At 37.3% G+C, this 23988-nt stretch overlaps 1 protein-coding gene across 1 annotated transcript in view; it reads right to left on the reverse strand.

Moving 5' to 3' along the window:
* The window catches only part of LOC111141013 (RAN binding protein 17), a 315346-nt gene extending 301529 nt beyond the window's left edge, over positions 1-13817 (reverse strand). Inside the window, exons 1-3 of the mRNA XM_022493328.1 lie at positions 13800-13817; positions 5542-5688; positions 1915-2005 (exon numbers count right to left, since the gene is read on the reverse strand). Coding sequence (XP_022349036.1) covers positions 1915-2005; positions 5542-5688; positions 13800-13817 — 256 coding nt within the window. The remainder of the gene's footprint in view (positions 1-1914; positions 2006-5541; positions 5689-13799) is intronic.
* Between the last annotated feature and the right edge of the window lie 10171 nt (positions 13818-23988).

Raw genomic sequence — 23988 nt, forward strand, 5'->3', positions numbered from 1 at the left:
CGGGAGAAGGTTAAATCCTTATTACTAAGTAAAAGAAGCCAATCTGAAAAAGCTACACATTATAGGATTCCAACTACATGACACTCTGGAAAAGGCAAAACTGCAAACAGTAAAAAGATCAATGGTTATCAGGGGTTAGAAGGGAGGGAGGGATGAATAGGTGGCACACAGAGGATTTCTGGGGGGCAGTGAAACTATTCTGCAGACTATTATAATGGGGGGTGTATGTCCTTACACATTTATGCAAACCCCAGAAAACACAATACCAAGAGTGAACGCTAACGTAAACTGGACTTTGGGTAATGATCATGTGTCAATGTAGGCTCATCAATTATAACTAATGTACCTCTGGTGCAGGACACTAAAATGGAAGAGCCTATACATGTGCGGGGGACAGAGCGTATGAGAACTCTACTTTCTGCTCAATTTTAAAACTGATCTAAAAAAATAAAATCTATTCAAAGTGTATGTGTGTGTATACGAAAGTCAGTCAAATAAAGTCATGATGTTTTGTGAGTTAGGTTTATAATGTTTGGACCCTAATTTTTAAAACTATAAATTCATTTTGCTTTCTTAAGCACCCAAGTCTATGAACACATAGATAAATCCTCCTGTAGGCGTTGTACAGTGCCTATGATTCTGGGTGCTTTAAGAAAAATATCAAATATATGAGGCAAATGACATGTCATTGTGTGATCTGATCGTTCAAAAATTTGGCTTACTATCTATCATAGATATACATTTTAATTTTTCTGATACACAAATACAAATAATGTGAACCCTGAGGCTGGAGAGCACAAATGAGTCGACAGTTCATTTCTACTATAAACAAAGATCACTGAAAAAAAAATCCCATAGCTCAATTAGACTCCTGTCCCTATGAAAAGCTAACACATACATACACAGATACATGTACACATACACACACACACACAAAACCTTAAACTACATTACTTCTGAAAAATGTACTGTACTTCACAGAATAAGTTTTCCAACTATACTAAGTTCCAAATATTATTCTTCCATATACACATTATCTTCCTAATAAGTAGGAACCTGCTTTTTTTTTTATTTTTTTATTTTTTATTAATACATAATGTATTACTAGCCCCAGAGGTACAGGTCTGTGAATCGCCAGGTTTACACACTTCACAGCACTCACCATAGCACATACCTTCCCCAGTGTCCATAACCCAACCACCCTCCCCTACCCCTCTCCCCGCTGCAACCCTCAGTTTGTTTTATGAGATTAAGAGTCTCTTATGGTTTGTCTCCCTCCCGATCCCATCTTGTTTCATTTTTAGGAACCTGTTTTTGATTTGACATGCACCCCAAATGATTTTGTATAGAAGCCTGAGAAATAAATGGACAGCTGGCTTCTTTTCTATCATTCAGTTGCAAATGAAGTTAAGACAATGGCTAAGAGCATAAACTCCACACGGATTGTATGGATTTGAATCACAGCTCTACTTACTTCTTCTGAGCTGTGTGATCTTGGGCACATTACAGAACCAATCGAATCTAATTTCCTCATTTATAAAATGAGGATAATAAGAGCACCTACTTCATAAATGTGGTGAATAAAATGAGATAGTACAAATCTTACCAACAGTACACACAATAAAATCCTAGTTATTTATTATTAAACTAACCAAATGCTTTTTTGATTACACATTGTTGTATAACACATCACTGTTCATTACTAGATAGATAAAGGAGACTTGACAATTCATCTTCAAAAAAAATAACAGAATTTTAAGTAACTTGCATGCCTCTTCACAGTTTAACATATTTAAAAGGAAAAAATGATTTTAAAGTGCAATGTTAAATAATGTAACATTGTATGTCAACTATACTCCAATAAAAAATAAAGTGCAATTTTATTAAAAAAAAAAAGCATAATAAACCACTTACTGATATCTACCCTCTGTTCAATTGGCAAAGGACTGACTCGGCTAACAAGTTTTGAAAGACATGTTGCTGCAAGGAGCTGAGCATAGGATGTCTGCAAAGAATAATAAATTTTATTTATTATTATCACAAATGAGATTAGAATCATCAAAACACTGTGACAGGAACTTTTCCTAAGCAATAATGAAAATTTTTCTGGTTTTCCAAAACGGCAGATTAACAATGAATAAAGTATATATACAAATATACACATATATATATACAATCTCTCATAAGGGTTCAGTCATTGAGGAAGGTGTAGGTCACTTTTTCAAACAACAGCAGATAATCAAGAGAAAAAATATTATTTTGAGCAAGTTCAAATAAAATACTCTTACCACATCTACACAGTCCTGTATAATCTGGCCTCTGATTATCTCTCCCAATTCACCTGGTTCCACTCTTCACTGTCCTCTGACCACAACAGCTCTCTTTTCGCCCCTTTCAATGCCTTTCCTACCCTGACCTCCACACTCCTTCAGATCCATGTCTTACGGTATTGTATTCCCTTTGACCACCAATTGTCTTAACTTTATACTCAATCCTTCAAAATTTGGTCCAGTTACTCACTACATTTTCCTCTGACTAGGGGTCAGCAAACTAAGGCCCAAGGATAAAATCCGATCTGTTTTTGTAAGGTCCATGGGGTATGAATGGTTTTTACTATATTAAACAATCAGGGGAAAAATAAAAATAATATTTTATGACATGCGAAAAATCATGAAATCCAAATTTCAGGGTCCATATAGAAACACAGAGCATAGACATGCTCATTCGTTTATATATTGTCTATGGCTGCTTTCAAGCTGTGACAGCAGAGTTGAATAGTTGAGACAGACTGTATGTGACACTCATTGCCTCCCGCTGCTGAATGCATTATAAATTGCAATAATATAGTTATAGTTCCATAGCACCTAGAGTACCATGGGTATTGCCATGACATGTACCTTTGATTATTACCAGTGCATAACCACCATGTCAAAACATGATAAAAAGCAGATTTCAAATACCTAACTTTTAAGGCACAGGAGAGTTTGAATTACTGTTATTGAATTAGATAGTAGAGCAATGTGCTCTTTATGAAATGGCACTATGGTTATCCTAAAAGACTATAATATATGTTGACAATATCAGACTATGTATTCATGACAATGTTCCTAATTCACAGGAAATCAACAGTCAGAAAAAGTAGAAAATTGGAACAGAGTATCTCATAACAGTGGAATTTCCTCACAAAAATAAAATAGGACTGAGACCAAAGTTCTGAAGTGACTCATGTGTTAGCCAACCATGGAAAGTCATTTACCAATGGAGAATTAAATAAAATCACCATTATTTTATTATAGTAGCAAAATTATATATGCAGAGAAAATAAAACTCAAACTACTAGACTTTCAATGAGAACAATGCTGAAACAGTTGAAGACATGGAAGCAACATCAAAAGTCAATTTCAAACAACAAGGTTAATGATTTGGAGGTTCTCTTTAGTCCCTGATGAGCTGACTGATGTTGCTAATTCTGTCTTATTCCGTTAACAATATTATCCATTTATTCCAGACGTCAATACTAAGTTTGAAGTGACTAAAGGCCTTGATGAAAAGTCTATGTGGAAGGTCAGGCCAGAAATATTTTCAAAGAAGTTAAGAAAACACTTACTGTGTACAACCTGAAGCAGTATCTGCTAAGATGTGTCACAAACGGTGGTAAAAATATATGGAGCAGAAAAGTGCTTAGTTGTACAAATTTACAAAACTTATAAAAATGTAAGAGTCCAAAACCTATGGTTATTCATTATATTCCCCACCAGTAGATACTCTGTAGTAAATTATTTGAGTCTATCATGTATTAATGAATCAGTGGTGTAAACATTAGACTTTAATTCACTTTTGTGAACTTATCTTCAGTTCTGTGAATTTCTGTCAGAAAAAGAAGCTGAAAGTCCTGACTTGCCCCACCACAAGGTAGTTCAATAGCTTAGCAATAGTAAAGTTTTATTGTAATTTTTTTTTAGCTCAGGGCTGAGACTGAAATTTTTCTGAGAAGTACCATTCTAAACCCCTATTATTGAATGCTAAATGGCTTTGAAAATTAGCTTTTGCTGCAGACTTGATAACATAATTTAATGAATTCAACCTGAAGTTACAAAATTGCCTAAAAGGCAAACAAGTGCTTAGTACTTATATTACAAAACTTAAAATGCAGTAAAGTCATTTCAATAATAACTAACACTTTTTCGATCACAACTAGTATTAAGTAAGCTGCTTTAAACACTTTCCACACTACCAAAAGTTAAAACAAGTAGCAAGATCTCTCCTCCCAAGTATATTTTCTGAACTCAAACTATACATCCAGCAGCATTTTTCAGACCCTGAAACAAGTGGAAAGGAAATTTCCATATTTTAAAAACCATTTAACTGAGCAACTGAGGAGTTCCCAGCTTCCCTTCTGTTGGAAGTGATTACTCTGCAATGTGAATGACATTCTGGAAGGCAAACATCCAGAATTCCATAAATGCCTTCTAAGTGATGAATATGCTTAATTAAAATCATATGCTTATGGATGGATATCAATATTTGGCAGTACCTATTTATGTGAAAAGACATTTTCAAAGATAAAATATTAAAAATCTCATTAGAGACAACCATTAACACATGAACATTTGCAATCAACACTAATGACAGAAGTACGAACTTTGAACTCCAATTAAGTGAAAAGTTATCTCCAAAAGAATAATTTCATTCTTTTGATTAGTAGATCTGTATTAAAAAAAACTGTACTCAATTATTATACTTTAAGTTTCATCAATAAAACTTTGAGGAAATTTGTTTTCTCTCTTCTTATAGATGTACTTACAAAATATCCTTTATTTAGCCTCTTGGCCTGCAAAATCTAAATATTTACTGTTTGGCCCTTTACAGAAAAAGTTCGTTGACCTCTGTTCTAGCCCGTACAGTCTCCTACTGTAATGCAACCATATCATTTTATAGCTATCTATTTACATACTTATACCTCCCCAACTAAACTAGGAGTTACTTTTATGCACGTGCATGAGGCAAGTAGGTAGTACTATACCTAGTTTTACATTTAAGTATTTGCTACATGACTACTGAGTGAATAGCTAATCTCTAGAAGGGATGCAGGCAAGAGATAGTCAGCATTCCTATGAACCATTCCTTCATGTTTTGGAGTTAATTACAACCTGCTTCTCTTACCTGAAATTTTTTTTTTAAAAAGGCTCTTACTCAACTTTCTAAAAATGCAAACTCTGCCCATTACTGATGACAAAGGGGGTCAAGAAGAATCAAGACATCAAAAGGGGTGAAGAAGAATCAAGAAACTATTTCAATTTATGCCTATTTCTACCTCTTGAGTTCTTTTCTAAGTTTGCTCTCCAGGCTTTCCAATTCTTCCTATCATTAGGAATCATAGATCATTCCTATGTCAATTCCTTTGACAGTGAAATAAACTATACCCAAGAAGACATGCAGTATTATCTATCAATTACCACTGACCATAACCTATGTAAGTTCGTTGACACTAACATACATCTACTGATCTCTCATGGTTAATCGCTATTATCAAATACTTACCGTTCCTTGTTCTAATAGAAGTTGACACTTGCTGAGACATTCTGGGCTGTCAATAAGTTCCAGGAGTGCTTTCTCAGCCTCTATTCTTTGTGTAAGATCAGTCCCTATGTAGAGATGAGTACATAACACTTCCAATTCAGCCAAGCTCTTGAGAAGAAAAAATATATATATAACATTTTACTTGAGTGAAAGACCAGAACAAGATAAATATATTAATGCAGGAATTGAGGGATGCATATCATGCCTGAATTCATCAATTCAAGAAATACTTACTGAGCTACCACTACTTACTCAACGTCACAGTGGTGAACAAAAAAGGCCTATCTCCTTCCTCTAAGTTATTTGTTTATAAATTGACAGTAACTGTAGTGGAAAAGAGTATAGAAAGAGAAGGACTTGCCTAATCCAAGGAGTTTAAAAGGTCTGCCTGAAGGAGTAACATTTATCCTAAAAGGGTGAGCCAGACAAAAAAAGACTAGACGGCAGTCCAGGCAGAGAAGTAGCATTTACCAGGGCCCAGAACAGAGTGTAATCATTAAGAGGCATTAAAAGGTCAATGTCACTGGTAGACAGCAAGGAGGAGATGCCAAATGAAGCTAAAGAGATGGGTGGGGGGAATTATCATAAGCGAGTTGCAGACACTATATCAATTACATTACTTCTCAAATTATAAGAATTTCAATGGTTCCATCCATAAAAAAGCAAAGATAATTATAAATATACGCTGATTTGGAGCCTCTAAACTAATGACTCATAGTGCTGCAGGCAAACTCTGTCATGATTTTCAGGAACTATGACCTAACCCCATGTTATTTCTAGCAGTGTAATAACTAGTTATCATGTTGTAGGCTCTTATTTTATAAGCACAAAGAATAATTCTTTCTGTTTATAAATATAATTTCATCTGAAGATATAAAATACATGGATAAGATCTGGGAAAAAAATGAGATCAGCATTCTTTTTTAGCTCAAAATAATTTTTATTAAAGGCACTTGACTAAAACAAACTACTTCACTTTGAACTTGAATTAAAGAGAATTCTTTGGAGGGCAAAAAAAAAAAAAGGCACAGATTTCAATATCAGGTAGTCATAGGAAGGTAATCAGATATTCCTAAAGAAATGCCATTTTTTATCCTTTCTGGCCTCAATTGTTACATGGCAGCCTTAGAGCTACACTAGGCCAAACATTCTTTCAAATACATGTATCTCTGCCTAATAGGAATGCACATAAAACACTGAAATGAGACCTCCTCTAGCTCCCTTTATTCTTTTCACTTCTTTCTCCTTCTTAGCTCCTTTATGGCATTTTCCATTTTCTATCCAGGTCAGAGCCAAACATCCCAGACTTGGGAAATTTCTGCTAGAGTGAAAGTAAAAAAGAAAAGTTTCAAATGAATAAATTAAGATAAAGGACCTCAAGTGTGACACATTTTAAATATTTCCCCCACCTAGACTGGCCCAACAAGCCCCCAGAGTACGGCTCCATAATGCTCATGTTAAAATGCATAGAAAATGTATGCCCTTGAATACATATGAATTTCCATATTTTCTCCAAGGGTAAGAAATACAAAAAAAGAAAGCGCTACCTTCTTCCCTCTCTTGACTCATGATTAACCTTAGAAGTCTTTTCCTTCATCTAATAAATATGAAAGGCTAAATTTTAGAGCTGGTAATATCCAGAATAATTTAATGATAAACTGATCCTGCTGTCAAGCGTTCATCAAGGTCTAAAGAGTCTTTGAAGTAGACCTTAAATTCAAAAAGAATTGGTCCAGAAATAATGAGAAGACCTAAGTATTTAAAAGCAAAGGCAACAAAAAAGTGAGACTCAAACCTATCTTATAAGTTCGTTTGGAGAATTAAATTTTATTTAAATTATTTATTTATTTTATATAATATAATATATTTTATTATTTATTTACTTTTATTATTTATTATTATTATGACTTAATAATAATATTGTAATGGGTAGAACTGTATCCCCCTAAAAGATATGCCCAATTCCTAACCCTGGTACCTTTAATGTGTCCTTATTTGGAAATGAAGGTTATTGCAAATCCTAAATTAAGGATCTTAACGACACTGGCCTGGATTTAGGGTGGGCCCTAAGTCTAATGATTCATAAAAGAAAAGTAAAGTACATATGAGATGCAAAGACACAGAGCTACACAAGGGAAGTCATATGAAGAAGGAGGCAGAGGCTAGAATGATGACTCCACAAGCCAAAGAACGCCAAGCATTACCAGCAGCCAGCAGAAAGTAGGAGAAAGGCATGGGGCAGTTTCTCCCTCAACGAGTCCAGAAGGAACCAATAAGACTGGCATATTAGTTTCAGACTTCGGCCCTCATAACTGTAAGACAATAATTTTCTGTTGGCTTTTCAGTTTGTGGTAATTTGTTACAACAGTACTAGGAAACAAATACAAATATTAATATTAATCAATTCAGTGGTACCTAAGTAAACCTAATTGGAAATTTTCCAGAAAATTTCTTGAAATTATTTTGTCTGTTTTGCTATACTGATTTAAAGAACCTCAACAAAGAACAAATCTGGAGTGTATTCAAACAGTATTCATTTAAGTCAACAATATTACAAATTACCTTTTTCTTTCCAAAGGTATTTCAAAGTATTAACTGAAAGGCAGTACAAGATAAAAAGGGAAAGGTCTGAACTTTTTCTTGTGGAAGACTGAAGCAAAGGGGGGGAAATCAAGTCATTCTTTTACTGTAATGATAATAACAAAACACATCCCAGGCATATCAAATCTTTTTAGAGAAAAGGTCACATCTACAAAGATCCTTACCCTGGTGGAAAGGCATTATCTAAACATTTAAAACACTTAAACTCACAATATGGTGAATGCTGATTGACCAAGCAATCTTCTGATTAGCATCTGACTTTCCAGAGAATCTATAAAGAGAGACTTTATTTCTCACAATGAATTGATAAATTTGCATCTTAGTTTTACACACTGATGTCTATGCACATGGTTAACATTAGAATGCTTCAGAGAAATGGATCCCTTCTCACTTTGCTGACAAATCAGGTATGAGTTATTAAAGCTCCTGCAAGGCTTTATATCAATATTAGATGCCCATAAAAATAACTAATAGGTAGAACAAGTAGAATTGGACATCACCTAACTCCCAAAGAATATCAGATATAAACAGAAAGTACCCAACTTCCATTGCGGAAGAGACAATGACATTATTTTGCCTTAAAGATTTTCCAAGCTATTCTGAACTCGTTTCTAGTCTTTGCACTTGACATACAATTAACCCCTAACTGACATGACTTCTTTCTATACAGTAATTCTCACACGTGTATCCATCAACAGGTTAAGTGCTGAGTAAAAAAACAAACAAACAAACACAGACAAAAAGAGTATATATCGGAAGGTATTATAGGAACAGAAAACAGATTACAGGTTTTGGCCAGGGAGGGAGGAGAGCAGAACAGGACAGGGGAACAGCAATGGGGGATTACAAAGGAACAAAAGGAAACTTTGGAGAGATGATGGATATGTTCATTATCTTGATTTTAGTGATGGTTTTGCAGGTGTAAACATAAGTCAAAACTGTACAATTTAAAATATGTGCAGTTTGCTATTTGTCAGTTACACCTCAATATTAAGCTAAAAGAAAAAGAATGATGGCTTTTGTTCTAAGGAAAAAAATGGTCCCTAATAATAAAAAATAAATCAATGAGCCACAAAAACCCCACCCCAATTGAATTTAACTCTTTTCAATTACTTCTCTATATTTTTCCTGCCATATGGAATTAAGGTTCTTGATTATCATTAACAAAAAACACTTTCATCTTGAAGTTACTAATTTCCCCACAAATCTGTTTCTTCTTCCCTTTACTCCCTTTTCCTTAGCAAATCTGAAGGCTCTTGGAACTCTTCCTTCTACAATGAATTAAGTAGTATTTGTTTTTAGAGCCTTATAGTTTACAAGGATTTATAGCTTTTGTTTTTCAAGCAATCCTGAAAAGTAGACTCCTGTAAAGTACATATTTGTAGTACACCCAGTTTAAGACCAAAACAAAACAAAAACCACCACTGAGGCTTAGAAAATACATACATACACACACACACACACACACACACACACACATATACATACATACGTATATATTTTGCTTATGATCAAGTGTGAAGTAAATGGTCAATTTTGAGCCAAATAAATACAAGTCTACATACCTCAAGCACACGTTGTTTCCTTACCACCCTGACATCTTGCCACCCTTTACTTCAGTCTGCAGGGAGATAAGCAGATGATTTCCTACTCTATACATTCAACCCTGTTTGCTCACCATCTTTGTATCTACCAATTTCTTCCTCTTAGAAATTCAGAAAGATGCTAAAAACCCAAAAATGTCAAAACCTGAATTGAACATATTTCCCACAGATTTCCACTTCCAAGTGGCTCTTTGTTTTCAGTGGTTTCAAAGGACTAGACCCGGATCTAGATTTTTAATTTTGATGTTAGTTTTGTCTCTTCCTTCTCCTTAGCCCCTCCTATATAGTTAAGAGTTTGGCCTTGCCCCATTACCCTCAGATTCTGGAAGGTTAGCCTATGTCATACCTGACTGGCCTATTTTTGTTTAGGGGCCAGGAATGGGGGGTACACATTCCACAGTCTTAAGTCGGGGGCTGGCCAAACCAGAAAGACCAACCATGTGTTTCAGGGTGCAGGCTTTGGATCACATAAGTATTAGTCAGCCTAAAAACTGAGATCAATCACGTGGGCAATCAACAGTCAATCATGACTATGTAATGAAGCCCCAATAAAAAGTGCCCCAGTTCGCAATACTCAATGCACACTGTCATATATATAGGCTGGGTAAATAACATGCCCTAAGAACAGCAAAAGCTTTGTTTTGGAACCCTCCCAGACACTGCCCTAGGCATCTCTTCTTTTAATCCGTGTACTTTCCCAGGAATAAACTGCATGAATATGACAGCTTTCAGTAAATTCTTCGAGTCCTTTGCTAAACTATCAAATCTGAGCCTGGTTCTAGGAAACCCCCAAATATGCAGCTGGTGTTAGAATTGAGGGCAGGGAGGGAGTATCTTAAACCTCACAGTTTAGCTAATTCCTGGTATATACCTAATTTGTCATAAAATCCTAACAATTCTTTTTAACTAGAGACTCAGACTTAATACCTCTACATGCTATTTATGGACAACAGAACAACAGAACAGTATTTTCTAACTGTGGTCTCCAGTGCCCTGGATTTCTTCAGCAGCTTTTTTGGAAAGGAGTGGAAGCTTTGGAATCTACCATTTATTGACCCGAAGCAAATTATTTAACCTTTCTAAACCTCACTTTTGAAACTGCAGATAGTAATATCCACCTCCCAAAAAACTATGAAGTTTTTTTCTATGAAGAGAGAAGACAGAAAGCTTAACCCAGTGCCTGGCACACAACAGAAGCAAAATAAATTGTAAATAATTCCTGCAGTTCATGATAAATTATGAAACATTATATTGGTCTTTTGTCTGTAGTTTCTCCCATTCGAGCCCATGCTGCCACGATCTTTCCCAAACCTTTTTCCCATTATGTTACCATCATGTTCAAATAAAACAGTGCACAAACACATCTAGATCAAATCAGGTAGCCTGGCTGGGTATTAAGAAGCATAGCCTTAGTTCCTGGTTCTGGAACAATTCTGAGAGCAAAAGGATGGACCAAATGAGTACTCTAAATTATTCCTGACATTACCTCTTGATTCTCATCTCAATCCTTCTGTTTTATCTGAAATTCTTTTATCTTACCTATTCTCAACTCTATCTTTCTTTCCTCACTCTGCCTTCCTCCCACCAATCTGGACTGTCTCCTCTTGATGATAATCCAGATCCATCGCTTCCTTTGGGACAAAGAACTCTAACTCGCTCACAGCTTCCTAAACAGAATGCATGTACCTGGAATAGCATGCCTGGCATACTGATCCTCCTGCCCTCCAGGCAGCCAGACTTTTGGCTATGAGGAATTTATGTCAATGAACAAGACAATTACCATTTTTTATGTATGCCATGATGTGAAAAAGAATGTGCAGAAGTACCTTAACCTCACCTTACGCAAGTCCACATCTTTACGCATCACCCTAGTGGCATAATTTTTGACAAGCTACCCTGGTGAGTAGGTAACAGTAAGCTACCGATATGAAAGAATATGGAATTATGAATTACTGGGCCTACTCTAACTCCACAGCCTTGGGCAAGTCACAACTGCTCTAAGATTCAGTGTCTTCAATAATAAAATGTATATATGTACATATATGCACACCTCTCAAATCACTTGTGGGGCTCAAAATCAATAATAAGCCCATGTGAAAAGTCAAAATGTTAGGTACTGGTTATCATTTTTAATAAATACTCCTAGAGTGAACTGGAAAATATGGTCTCATACACTAGAAATACTTCAAACTGAGAAATTTCAGCGCTTTTTTCTGGCTCTCAAAATTGTTTGATCTTTTATTTGTCCAACTACACTTTCAAGGTGCTGTGAAATACATTCCTGAAAAACCAATACAGGTAGTTTTGGCGTTAGTAGCTAACTTTTCCAAACTCTACGTATGAAGAAGTCTTCCGGGACTGAGGGATTTACTATTATGCATCATCTTTCTAACCCTGAAAATTTCCAAACTTCCACCAGTCTTTACCCTCAAGATTTACACCTGAGCTATGAATACTTGATTACCTATTTACAATCCCTACGACCTCCCTGTAAGATTCTTCCTGTGAAAATTTCCAGGGGGCATGTTTACCAAAGTGGAAACAAATAACATTATTTTGACCTGGACACCCTTAGAAATGGCAAGGAGTCTAAAGGTAATGTGTGGGGCTCACTACTTCCTGGTGTATAAATCCTGGAGCTTTCATTTACCTGACAGGAGAGTGGCTGGTTGGAAAGAAAATATCCTTTGGAAGAATCAGTAAATAAGAAATGAGTCAGTATGACCACAGGTAGTCCAAAGAAGTCTACAAGAGGAACTTGACACATAGAGACAGTCACCACATTATGAAATTGACTACCCCTCCAAGGTCATTCCCACCATCCAGAGCAGCCTCCCCTTCTCTCTTCCATTTTACATGAACCTTAATGCTCCAGCCAGACCAAACTTCCTACAGTGCGCCATGTTCTTCCACAATTCTTCACCGTCGTTCACATGGTCCTTTTGCCTCTGTACTCTTCCCCTCCTCTTCACCTGTCTGGCTCCTAAAATTCAAGACCCACTAGACTGCAAGTTCCCTGAGAGTAGAAATCACAGTTTTGCTAGAGCTGTTTTCCATGCCTAGAAAAGCAGGAACTCAGTATATAACTGGGCGAACGGAAACTCAAAGCATCTCCTCCGAGAAGCAGAGCTCTGCCTCACTTCTCCACAAACACACACAGGGACGCCCGCGCGGTTGATGCCCGTCTTCAATGTTCCCATGATATCCTGTGATTAATTCTACCGTATCATTTCCGCATGTACTGTAATTATCTGTGAATTCTATGAGGGCAGGGATGGTAAGATGATGTAATCCTTTATCCCAGAACTGTGCACAATGCTTGAGACACAGTGGGGAGCTCCATAAATGTTTGTTGAATGAATAACTGGATGCACATGCCAGTGCAGCCCGAGAATACGTGAGCCGTCCTCCGCAAGCACGCGTTGCATCCTTATCTCCGCGCTCCTCCCGCACGCTGCCCCCGTTTCCTCCTCCAATAAGGCGGCTGCTAAGCACTCCGCAACTCCCTACAGATACAGCCCCTGCCCGCTCTAACCAATTAGAAATCCAACCGCTGCCGCCGTTCCCTCGGGGGACCCTGGCCCCCTCTCGAACTGCATCCCAACCGTGCGGACGCTGGCGATGGAGCCGCGACCAGGAACACGGCGGGAAGACTGGTCCGGCCTGGTGGGGCTCCCACCTGCCTGGGCGCCGCCAGGAGTGCGGGCTCCCGCGCAGCGGGTCCTCAGCATCCGCACCTCCCCGGAGGGGCGAGCTCCGAACCCGGCCCCTTGCCTTTCCACCCACCACCCCCGGGCACGGGCCATCCCCTCTTCGGGCCCGGGCCCGGGGTGGGCAGCCCAAGCCAGTGCCCGAGTCTCCGACCCGGGCGGGGGCGGGAGCTGGGGCTCCAAGGCGCGGGTCCGCAGCCCGGCGTCCTCCGCCGCCGTCCGCCGTCCTCCGTCTCCAGACCGCAGCGTCGCGCCGGGTTCCCGGGACGGCGGAGCGGAGGCCCGCGGTGCAGAGCGCACTGACCTGGAAGTGCAGCGCCATCTTCCCGGGAGGCGGCGCCGGCCGGCCGCCCCGAGCGCCCGAGGGGAGGGAGCGGAGGCGGGCACCGCGGAAGCCCCAGCCGCCCGCGGGGTCCCTGCGCCGCTGGCTTGCGAGCACGTTCGTCGCCTCCGCCGTGCAGCCCCTGCGTTTGAAGCGCTGGACGGGGCGGGGCCTGACGGGACGGGGCAGGGTGACGGAGGCGGCGCGCGGGGTGGGGGGGTGGAGGTGGGCACGAGGGGGCGGGGCCTGGGGAGCGGGGAATCTCAACCGCCCCCAGCACGGAAGTTTGAACCGATGCTGCAACCTCAGGTGGGTCGTAACCTCTGACATCTTTCCTTTGACACAACCACCACAACTCAACTGTCAGCCATGACCTCTGGTTCTTACATCTTCCGCAAATTCTGTTGATCCTGAAGACTTACAGCACAACTATGGCCACAGCTTCTGATACCCTCGTCTCCGTAACTGTTCTTGTCCCCTGAACACCCACTTGCTATGCACAAACTGCCATAATCTTTGACTCCTTCATGCCAGCGGCTTGCTGTTCTTGACCCCTGCCTCCCAGAGTCCAACTTCCATTTTCTTTTTAACTTTATTTGGCTTGAAATTGAAATGACAGTGTCTGCATGGTGTTAATTTGTAAAATTCTAGCTCGCCTATTACTACTTCTTGCCTATATTTCATTTAATATGAATTTGTATTTTACACCAAATGATTCCATTGGAATGAGGATTTATTTGAACAAAAGTAAGTCAGAGTTATTCCTTTCTGGTGCTCTTCATTTCTTCTTGAAGATTGACCCTTCCAGTTGGAGGCATTGTACTTCAGTGTGAAAAATTACTTTAATACTAATTATAGTTTAGGTTTACTAGTGACAAAGTCAGCCTTTGTTAACATGAATACATCTTTATACCTATATTTTTTATAGGATAGTTTTGCTAGGTATAGAATTCTATTTTGTCTTAAAAAAAATGTTCTCAGCATTAAAAAAAAAAAAAATGTCTTTTCCCTTGATTTCTGGTTGCCATTGTTTCTGTTGTGAAGTTAGCCATGAGTCTGACTATTGCTCCTTTGAAGGTAATACATCTCCTCCCACCCGTGGCTGGCTTAAATTGTTTCTTTTCTTTCTTTTTGTCTTCAGCAGTTTGAGTGTGATGTAACTCTGTGTGTGTGTGTGTGTGTGTGTGTGTGTGTGTTATCCTGCTTGGGATTCCTAAGGCTTCTTAAATATGAAATCTGATATTTTTATCAGTTTTTGAAAATTGTCTGTATTTCTGTTCCTTTCTCTTCTCTTTCTGGAACTCCAGTTACATCTACATTAGATCTTTTTAAGTATTCCATATGTCTCTTACACTCTTTTCTATATTTTTTGTCTTTTTTTCTCGTTGTGTTTTAATCCGCATGATTTTTTTTTACTGACCTGTCACCCATTCAGTAGAAACTCTGTTCTGCTGTATCTTAGTGCTGCTACACAACCCCTCTATCGGGATCTTAATTTTAGTTATAATATTTCCAGGTCCAGAATTTTCATTTGCGTTTTCCCTTTCCATGCTTTTAACAGATTCTAAGGCTCTGGTGAAATTGTTTCTCTTTCCTTCCTCTATTTTCTTGAACATTTTAATCATATAATTTAAAGCACCTATCATATAACTCCAATATCTGAATCACCTATGAGTCCTTCCAGCTTTCGGCATTTGGTCCTGTTTTTTAAGCATGCCTTATAATTTCTTATTAAATGTCAGACAGTGTGATAGAAAAATCGTAGAGACTGTGGATGATACCAGTTTTCTCCAAAGAGGATTAAGTTTTCTTATTGTAGTAGGCAGACAGAATACAAGTGAATCACCTTAATCTGATTGAGACTTGGTCTTAGGCTTTTAAATTCAAGTTTATTTCAGTTTTGACCTTATTCCTAGGTCATGGTTCTTAATAAATCTTACTAGATCTTGAAAGCCTAAATATTTTCCAAGACCCCTCTGCCTTGTGGGCCTTGAACTCTAATCCCCATTTCCCCAATTCTGTGAAACTGCTAAAATCTCTGTTCAGCTCTTCAGGTGCTGCTGTTCTGCTGAGTCCCTTAAAGTCTCTTCCTGTGCATGTACGTCTTAAAAATTTACTGATGATTTAAAGGGAATTTATACACAGATTTTGGAGCTCACATCTCTGTGATTTTCTCCTCACTAGAATTGTGTCCTTCACATCCTAGCTGCATTTGTTCCTAAACTCCCATCTCTGCTCCTAGCCTACTGAGATTGCTACTATCTATTTAGCTCAGTTACCCCTGTGGTAATTCAAAATGCCCCAAGGGTGGGAACAGACCTGAATGTGGACCTTGCCCTCAGTGCTTTCCTGCTCTCCAGAGTTAAGCCAATCAAGTCTTGTCTTTATAGGTTCTTCCCTCGAGCCTTCTAGCAATTGTTACATATGTGTGTGTGTGTGTGTGTGTCATTAATACACATTAAATTATCAAATTTATATCTATTATGTGTGTAATATATTAGCATATTTGTTAAAAGTGTGTATGTGTGTGTTTGTCCTGTTTTTATAATTGATTTAAGTGGGAGGTCTAATTCAACATAAACTACTCCATTATGATCAGACTGTTTTCATCTCCCATTCTTTGCCCTTGATTTACATAGCTTATCCTGAGCACATGAATCCTTGTCCCCATAACCCAACTCCTAAACTTGAAAATGTTCAATTCCCTCATTCTGCCATTTATGATTCCTATATCCCAAAATTTTTGATTCCTATATTCTATGTCCATGCTTTAAGACTTTTAATATCCAGGCTCATTTGTGACTCTTAATCCCTAACACCAGTGTTGATTTCTGACCTCCCTATTGTATCTGCCACACAATACCCCGTTATTTTAACTGCCTATTGTCTTTGTCTTACTTCTGAATCCCAGTCCACATTTTAAAGTTATTGTTTTAAAGTAGCATTTCTATTACCTCAAAAATTAAGCCATTACAGGAAGAACAATTTCTTGAGATTTGATCATTTGGCTTTTTCTTTCCCCATACCAGAACATCCTTGGCACAAATATAAGGTTGTGATAAGAACAGCAGCTGACTATTCTGTGGATTTACAAGGAAACTGAGAAAAGGAAAAACCAATTCTTTTTTCCCTTTAAATTTGAGTGACTACTAAAGATTTCAGTTTATAATGAATTCTCCCTTCCATGATTTTCTAACAAGATATGCATACAACTTCATATCTTTTTTGTCAATTAATAAAATTTAAGATATAATTGTGTCCTTGCAGCTATTAAAACTATCACAAGGGGCACCTGAGTGGTCCAGTCAGTTAAGCATTTGCCTTTGGCTCAGGTCATGATCTCAGGGTCCTGGGATGGAACCCTGAATCAGGTTCTCTGCTCAACAGGGAGTCTGCTTCTTCCTCTCCCTGCCCCTACTCTCTGTATCTCCCTCTCTCTCTCTCAAATAAATAAATAAAATCTTTAAAAAAAATTTTTTTTTAAACTAGCACAAAAGATGCTCCAGGATGTCAAATAATTCATTTCTATCACAAAACTCAATTAAAGGAGGTACATTTAGGGCTCTTAGGAATTAAAATATCTTCTTCTATGTCAACTAGCCTTCTAAAAAAGACAAATGGATATTTGATCTTTGTATCTTTTCAGGAAATTCAATTAACGTTTGTAATTCTGGTACCTTGGGAAATTCACCTAACGTCTTTGAGTTTTGATTTGTTATTTATTGTTTCTATAACAGGACTTATGTGAGCCCGAACTGTGGGGCTGAACTGTGGGACTGAAACTTCAAAATACCAACGAACTAACCAACTAACTAAAAATACCAACTAACTAACCAAACAACACCACCACCAACAACAATAATAACAGCAAAAACAAAACAATACAAAAACCCTCAAAATAGCCAACTAAATTTTTTTAAAGATTTTATTTATTTATTTGACAGAGAGATAAAGAAAGCCAGAGAGTACAAGTTGGGGGGAGGGCAGAGGGAGAAGGAGAAGGGAGCAGGGAGCCCTATGCAGTGCTCTATTGCAGGGCCCTCCTGGGATCATGACCTGAGCCAAAGTCAGATGCTTAACCAGCTGAGCCACCCAGGCACCCCTCCAACTAAAATTCTTACATTATCAAGACGTAAAATATAAAACCTATGGTCAGTCATTTAATTTAGTAGCAACATAAGCAAAAACAGGAAACATTAGTGCACACCTTCATTAATTTGTTCTACAAAGTATAATTTTATTAAATACACTTAATAAGATTACTTAATACCTCAGTAAGTTTTGGGAACCAGAAGTCAGGCAAATGGGAGAAACAAGAGAAAAATGCGTCCAAAAAATTCACATTTATATAAAACCCCTCCAACACACAACAGCTGTATAAAATGTGTTTATTTGTGTATATTTCTTTCATATTGGTTAATTTCAACTTTTCTATTTTATCAAGACATTAACCTTAAACTCCATTTATTTAAATATCCAGTGTGAAACCAGAGTAACAAAATTTCTTCTCCTCTGGTGGTATAAATAGGAGTTATTTTGCAATCTTTATTGTTACACATATACTAAAAACTGTACACACTTTAGTTTAAATTATTTTACACTTTTTTAAAAAGATTTTATTTATTTTTTCAACAGAGAGAGATCACAAGTAGGCAGAGAGGCAGGCAGAGAGACAGAGAGGAGGAAGCAGGCTCCCCACCAAGGAGAGAGCCCAATGCGGGGCTTGATCCCAGGACCTTGGGATCATGACCCGAGCCGAAGGCAGAGGCTTTAACCCTCTGAGCCACCCAGGGGCCCCTTATTTTACACTTTTACACTTTTAATGTAATGGCAGTAACAAAAGTATACTGCTATGTATTAATAATGCTATTTTGACAAATAAAAACGAATATTTTTCACTTTATATATTGCCTTATATTACTTACTTATTCTTCCACATAATAATAAATAAAGCATTGATTACCTCAGGAAGATAGTAATATTATATTAACTATGTATCCTTAACATTATCTCTAAGCAGCATCATAATAAAATGTCACTGACACGTAGTGCTATTGGATAAAGTAGTATACACATTCTGAAAAGTGATTTGTAATATATACCAATAATCTTGAAAATATCTATCATCTTCACCCAACTTCAAGAAAGTGATTCTAAGAAAATAACTGCAAAAAAAAAGTTTTATATGTGAAGGTATTTGTTAAAGCATAATTTATAATGGGGGAAAGCTGAAAAGGTTAAGTAAATTATGGTACAACATATGGCAGAATCCTATACAGTCATTAAGGATTGTATTTATAGAGAGTTTTGTAAAACTGTGGAAAATGCTATGTTAAGAGGTTAAGTATAAAAGGCAAAATGGAACGATACACCATTCAAATGAAATGAAAAAAGGTGTAGAAAAAAATGGAACAGAATGCAAACAAATGTTAACAGGGCTATCTTAATGAGTTGTGGAATTAACAGGTGATTTTTTTTCTTCATGTTTCATTTTCAAGATTTTCTAAAATATACATTATTCATTTTTATAATCAGAGAAAAACTTGTGATATAATAAAAAGCAGACCTAAACAGATTACTGTTAATGCTCACTAAAGAAGCACTTATTTAAAAAGTGCTGGTGGAAGCCACATATATATGGGTAAAGGATATTTGGAAAAGGTGAGTTTGACCAGACAGGCTCTATTGCTACAAATCTTTTTTGATATAAGGGAAACTCTGTGTGTGTGTGTGTGTGTGTGTGTGTGTGTGTGTGTGTGTGTGTAATTTTTTAAGATAATGCAGTCTTAAATTGAAATGGAGAGTATAAAATGTGTAAATTCTAGGAGAATAGGACAAGAAAAAAGAGCTATCACTGGCCATAGCCCATTTTATGCATATAGCTACTTATAAGCATTTCCCCATTTCTAGCACTTTCTTCAAAAACATTTCTATAAAATACATTTAATTCTTCTCCGTGAAAGCAATACTCTTTAATTGTTTTTAGGGTGAAACTAATTTGGACTAAGATATAAAATTAGATCCCTCACATACTAATATCACTTTGAGTAGGCAAGAGCTAAACCATTTCTTAAACCCTAAGTCCTTTCCTTGAGGGTCAACATTTTCCTTTCACCAAGACTTGTGTTTTAAATTTACCATGAGAATACACAGCTGACCAGGCAAATCTCTTATAAAAAAAAATGAAAGAGCTTAAGAATAGCTCAAGGAAAACCAAGCCATCACCTTTTCTTTCTCCTTTCTTCCGCCTCATATCTCCCCTGCCCCAACACACATTCAAAACCATCCCCAAGGTTAGGTTATGCCATACTTAGGAGCTTAGGGAAAATCACTCAATACTGATGCCCACATTTAGTCCTTTTCAATTGTAGCAACTTATTTTATAAGAGTAATTCTATTATTTTCTCCTGATTATAAAAGAAATCCATGATTTTTATATAAAATCTAGTGGTACAGAATTATACAAAATCAAAAGTAAAAGTTGCCAAGAACGGTAGCTGCTCAAAACTAACCCATCTTAATTTAATGTGTCCTTCCAAGCCTCTGTCTCTACACATAAATATGTGGGCAAACATTTTCTTCTTCTTCATTTCTTCTTTCTTCTTTCTTTTTTCATTTCTTCTCAAATAAATGAGATCATGCTATAATCCTGTCTTACACCTTGATTTTTCTGTTTAACAATATATTTTAGGTATCTTTCATGTCAGTATCATAGATCTATGTCATTTCTTTTCAAGAACTCCTTAATATTTCACTGTTGTATATCATATAATCATTTATTTAATCAGTCCTCTACTGAAGGAAATTTATGTTTGTCTACTCTTTTTCACTATTAAAAATAAAACATATATAATAGCAATAATTTTAATTCATTAAATGAACTATTAGAATTCTCTATAACTAGAAGAGGTAGAAAAGACAAAAATTTGTCCCTCAGGTATATAAAATACTGCTCCTAAAAACACTTTTCCAGGTTGACTTATATATACATTGACCATATAGTTTATTTTTCACCTAGAATACTTTTGAAAGTATTAATGCATGCTCTGGGATAGTCCTAAAACCATCTAACAGAGTGGAGCACAGTCCACACCAGTTGTTGCAAAAGAAGATTGGTAGAGTCTCTGTGGGACAAGGAAGGTGAAAAGAGCTTTTGTGTAGGAGGGCTGGTTGACAAGGGTATCAGATCCTGAATGGGATGAGGAGAGTGACTATGCATGAGAGTGATCTGGTTCTTCTTGGGGTGTCAGAGACAGCAGAGGAAGAAGACATCTATGCAGAGTTTTAGCCCACTGTAGAGATTTGGAGCCCCAGCGGAATGAAGAGGGTATCCATGCATTGAAGGGGTGGACAGTGCAGGACTTTAGAGCTTAACAGATCTGAGAAAGACATCTGTGCAGCCATGTGGGTGAGGGAAGCTAGGTGTGGGGATTCAGAGCCTGAGCAAGGTGAGGAGGGTTTTCATGTATAGTGGTACCCTGATAAGGGGTATCAGAGCCCAAGTAGAGGTAAAAAGATACCTACCCAAGGGTAGAGTTGGAAGTGGAGTTGGGAAACTGGTTATATACTAGGGAATTGATAAAATAAATAAATATATTAAGAATAATGGAAACCAAATTTCTCGCTGTAGGAGAAGGGCGTTGCAAATATGGAAAGGGGGATAACTACAATAAACTCTGTGGTATTGGATTGGAAGTATCACTGAAAATTAATCGTTTTCACTATATAGATATAGAAATAAATGTAGGTGTGTGTGTGTGTGTGTGTGTGTGTGTGCATGTATATCTCTACTGAGAATGCCTGAGGTCAGCAAGACTGAAATAACAATGAGCACACCTAACATCCAGAACTTGGCTTCTAAATGCTATTTTCTACTCACAGGAACCAGGATTCCTTGGAAAAATGGCTGATTCCACATCAAGGCATGTAAGTACAAGATAAATCTGGAACATCTTGAGGTGTAAGAAAGTAAGGAAAGCCTCAAAAAATGAAGGGGACATGTCAAAAGGACATGGAGACAACTTGAAGGGGCTTCCACTTGCCAAATCTAGAACAATTCAGGCATCAAAACAAATAATGATTATAATAGATTAAAACTCACTGAATAAAATAAGAAACCTAAATAATATACTAGAATTAGTACATATTAATAGAAGTAAATAAATGAATAAATTGGAAGTTTACATAATCTCACAGTAGTTCCTCACAAAATACTAATTAATTACAAGGTTAAAAAAAAAAAATAACTTTGGCCCAGAAGTCTGTCATCTGCCAACTTTAATTGAGTGATTAATGCGGGTAACATTAATAATGGGACAAATCTAAATCATGTGCCATTTAACAAAATGCAATAGGAAGAACACAATACCATCTCTGTAATAGCTTTGCAAAAGGTGCATACCCTGACTCTAACTGTGAGGAAGCATTGGACAAACTCAAATGTAGAGACATTCTACAAGACAACTGGCCTGTAATCTCCGCAAGTGCCTACATGATGAAAGATCTCTCAATAACCTGGTTAAATTTATTCTTAAGTATTGCATTCTGTTTGATGCTACTGTAAATGGGATTGCTTTCTTAACTTTTTTTTCCTGATAGTTTGTTGTTAGTATATAGGAATACAACTGCTTTTTGTGTATTGATTTTGAACTCTGAAACTTTACTGAATTCATTTATTAATTCTAACATTTTTTTTGGTAGAGTGTTAAGGGTTTTCTATATATAACATGTCATCTGTAAATAGAGACAGTTTTACTTTTTCCTTTCTGATTTAGATGCCTTTATTTTCTCTTTCTTGCCTAATGGCTGTGGCTACAACTTCTAGTACTATGTTAGAGGAAAAGTGGTGAAAATGGCCATCCTTGTCTAATTCCTGATCTTAGAAGAAAAGCTTTTGGGGGCGCCTGGGTGGCTCAGTCGTTGGGCATCTGCCTTCGGCTCAGGTCGTGATCCCGGGGTCCTGGGATCGAGCTCCACATCGGGCTCTCTGCTCAGCAGGGAGCCTGCTTCCTCCTCTCTCTCTGCCTGCCTCTCTGCCTGCTTGTGATCTCTGTCTGTCAAATAAATAAATAAAATCTTTAAAAAAAAAAAAAGAAGAAGAAGAAAAGCTTTTGGCTTTCCACCATTGAGCATGATGTTAGATATAGGCTTGTCATATATGGCCTTTATTATGTTGAGGTACATTTTCTCTATCCCTAGTTTGTGGAGTTTTCTATCATGAAAATTTTTTGTCGGATGCTTTTTCCTGTACCTATTGAGGTGATCATATAATTTCTGTCCTTCATTTTGTTACTGTAGTGTATCACATTTATTGATTTGCATATATTAAACTATCTTGCCTCACTGGAATAAATCCCACTTGGTCATAGTGTATGATTCTTGTAATGTATTATTGAATTCAGATTGCTGATATTTTGTTGAGGATATTTGCATCTATGTTATCCAGGGATATTGGCCTGTAATTTTCCTTTCTTATAGCACCTTTGTCTGTCTTTAGTATCAGGGCGATACTCATAAAAGGTCTCATAAAAGGAATTTGGAAGCATTCCCTCCTCTTCTAGTTTTTGGAAGAGTTTGTGACGGATTGGCATTAATTCTTCTTCTTCTTTTTTTTTTTTTTTTTTAAGATTTTATTTATTTATTTGAGAGAGAATGAATGAGAGAGAGCATGAGAGAGGAGAAGGTCAGAGGGAGAAGCAGACTCCCCAAGGAGCCGGGAGCCCGATGTGGGACCCGATCCTGGAAGTCCGGGATCATGACCTGAGCCGAAGGCAGCCGCTCAACCTACTGAGCCACCCAGGCGCCCGTCATTAATTCTTCTTTAACGTTTGTCAGAATTCACCAGTGAAATCACCTGGTTCTGGACTTTTCTTTGTTGGGGGTTTTTGATTAATGACTCAATCTCCTTACTACTGATTAGTCTGTTCAGATTTTCTGTTTCTTCATGATTCATTCTTGGCAGGTTGTAAGTTTCTAGGAATTTAGCCTTTTCTTAAAGATTATCTAATTTATTGACGTACAATTGTTCATAGTAGTTTATTATGATCCTTTTTATTTCTATGCTATCGGTTATAATGTCTTCTCTTTTATTTCTGATTTTATTTATTTGAGCCTTCTCTTTTTTTCTTAGCTAGTTAAGCTGAAGATTTGTCAGTTTTTTTTTTTTTTTTTA

Source organism: Enhydra lutris, unplaced genomic scaffold (assembly GCF_002288905.1).
Source record: "Enhydra lutris kenyoni isolate GAN:26980312 unplaced genomic scaffold, ASM228890v2 scaffoldscaffold5, whole genome shotgun sequence".
In the NCBI taxonomy this organism is placed as follows: domain Eukaryota; kingdom Metazoa; phylum Chordata; class Mammalia; order Carnivora; family Mustelidae; genus Enhydra; species Enhydra lutris.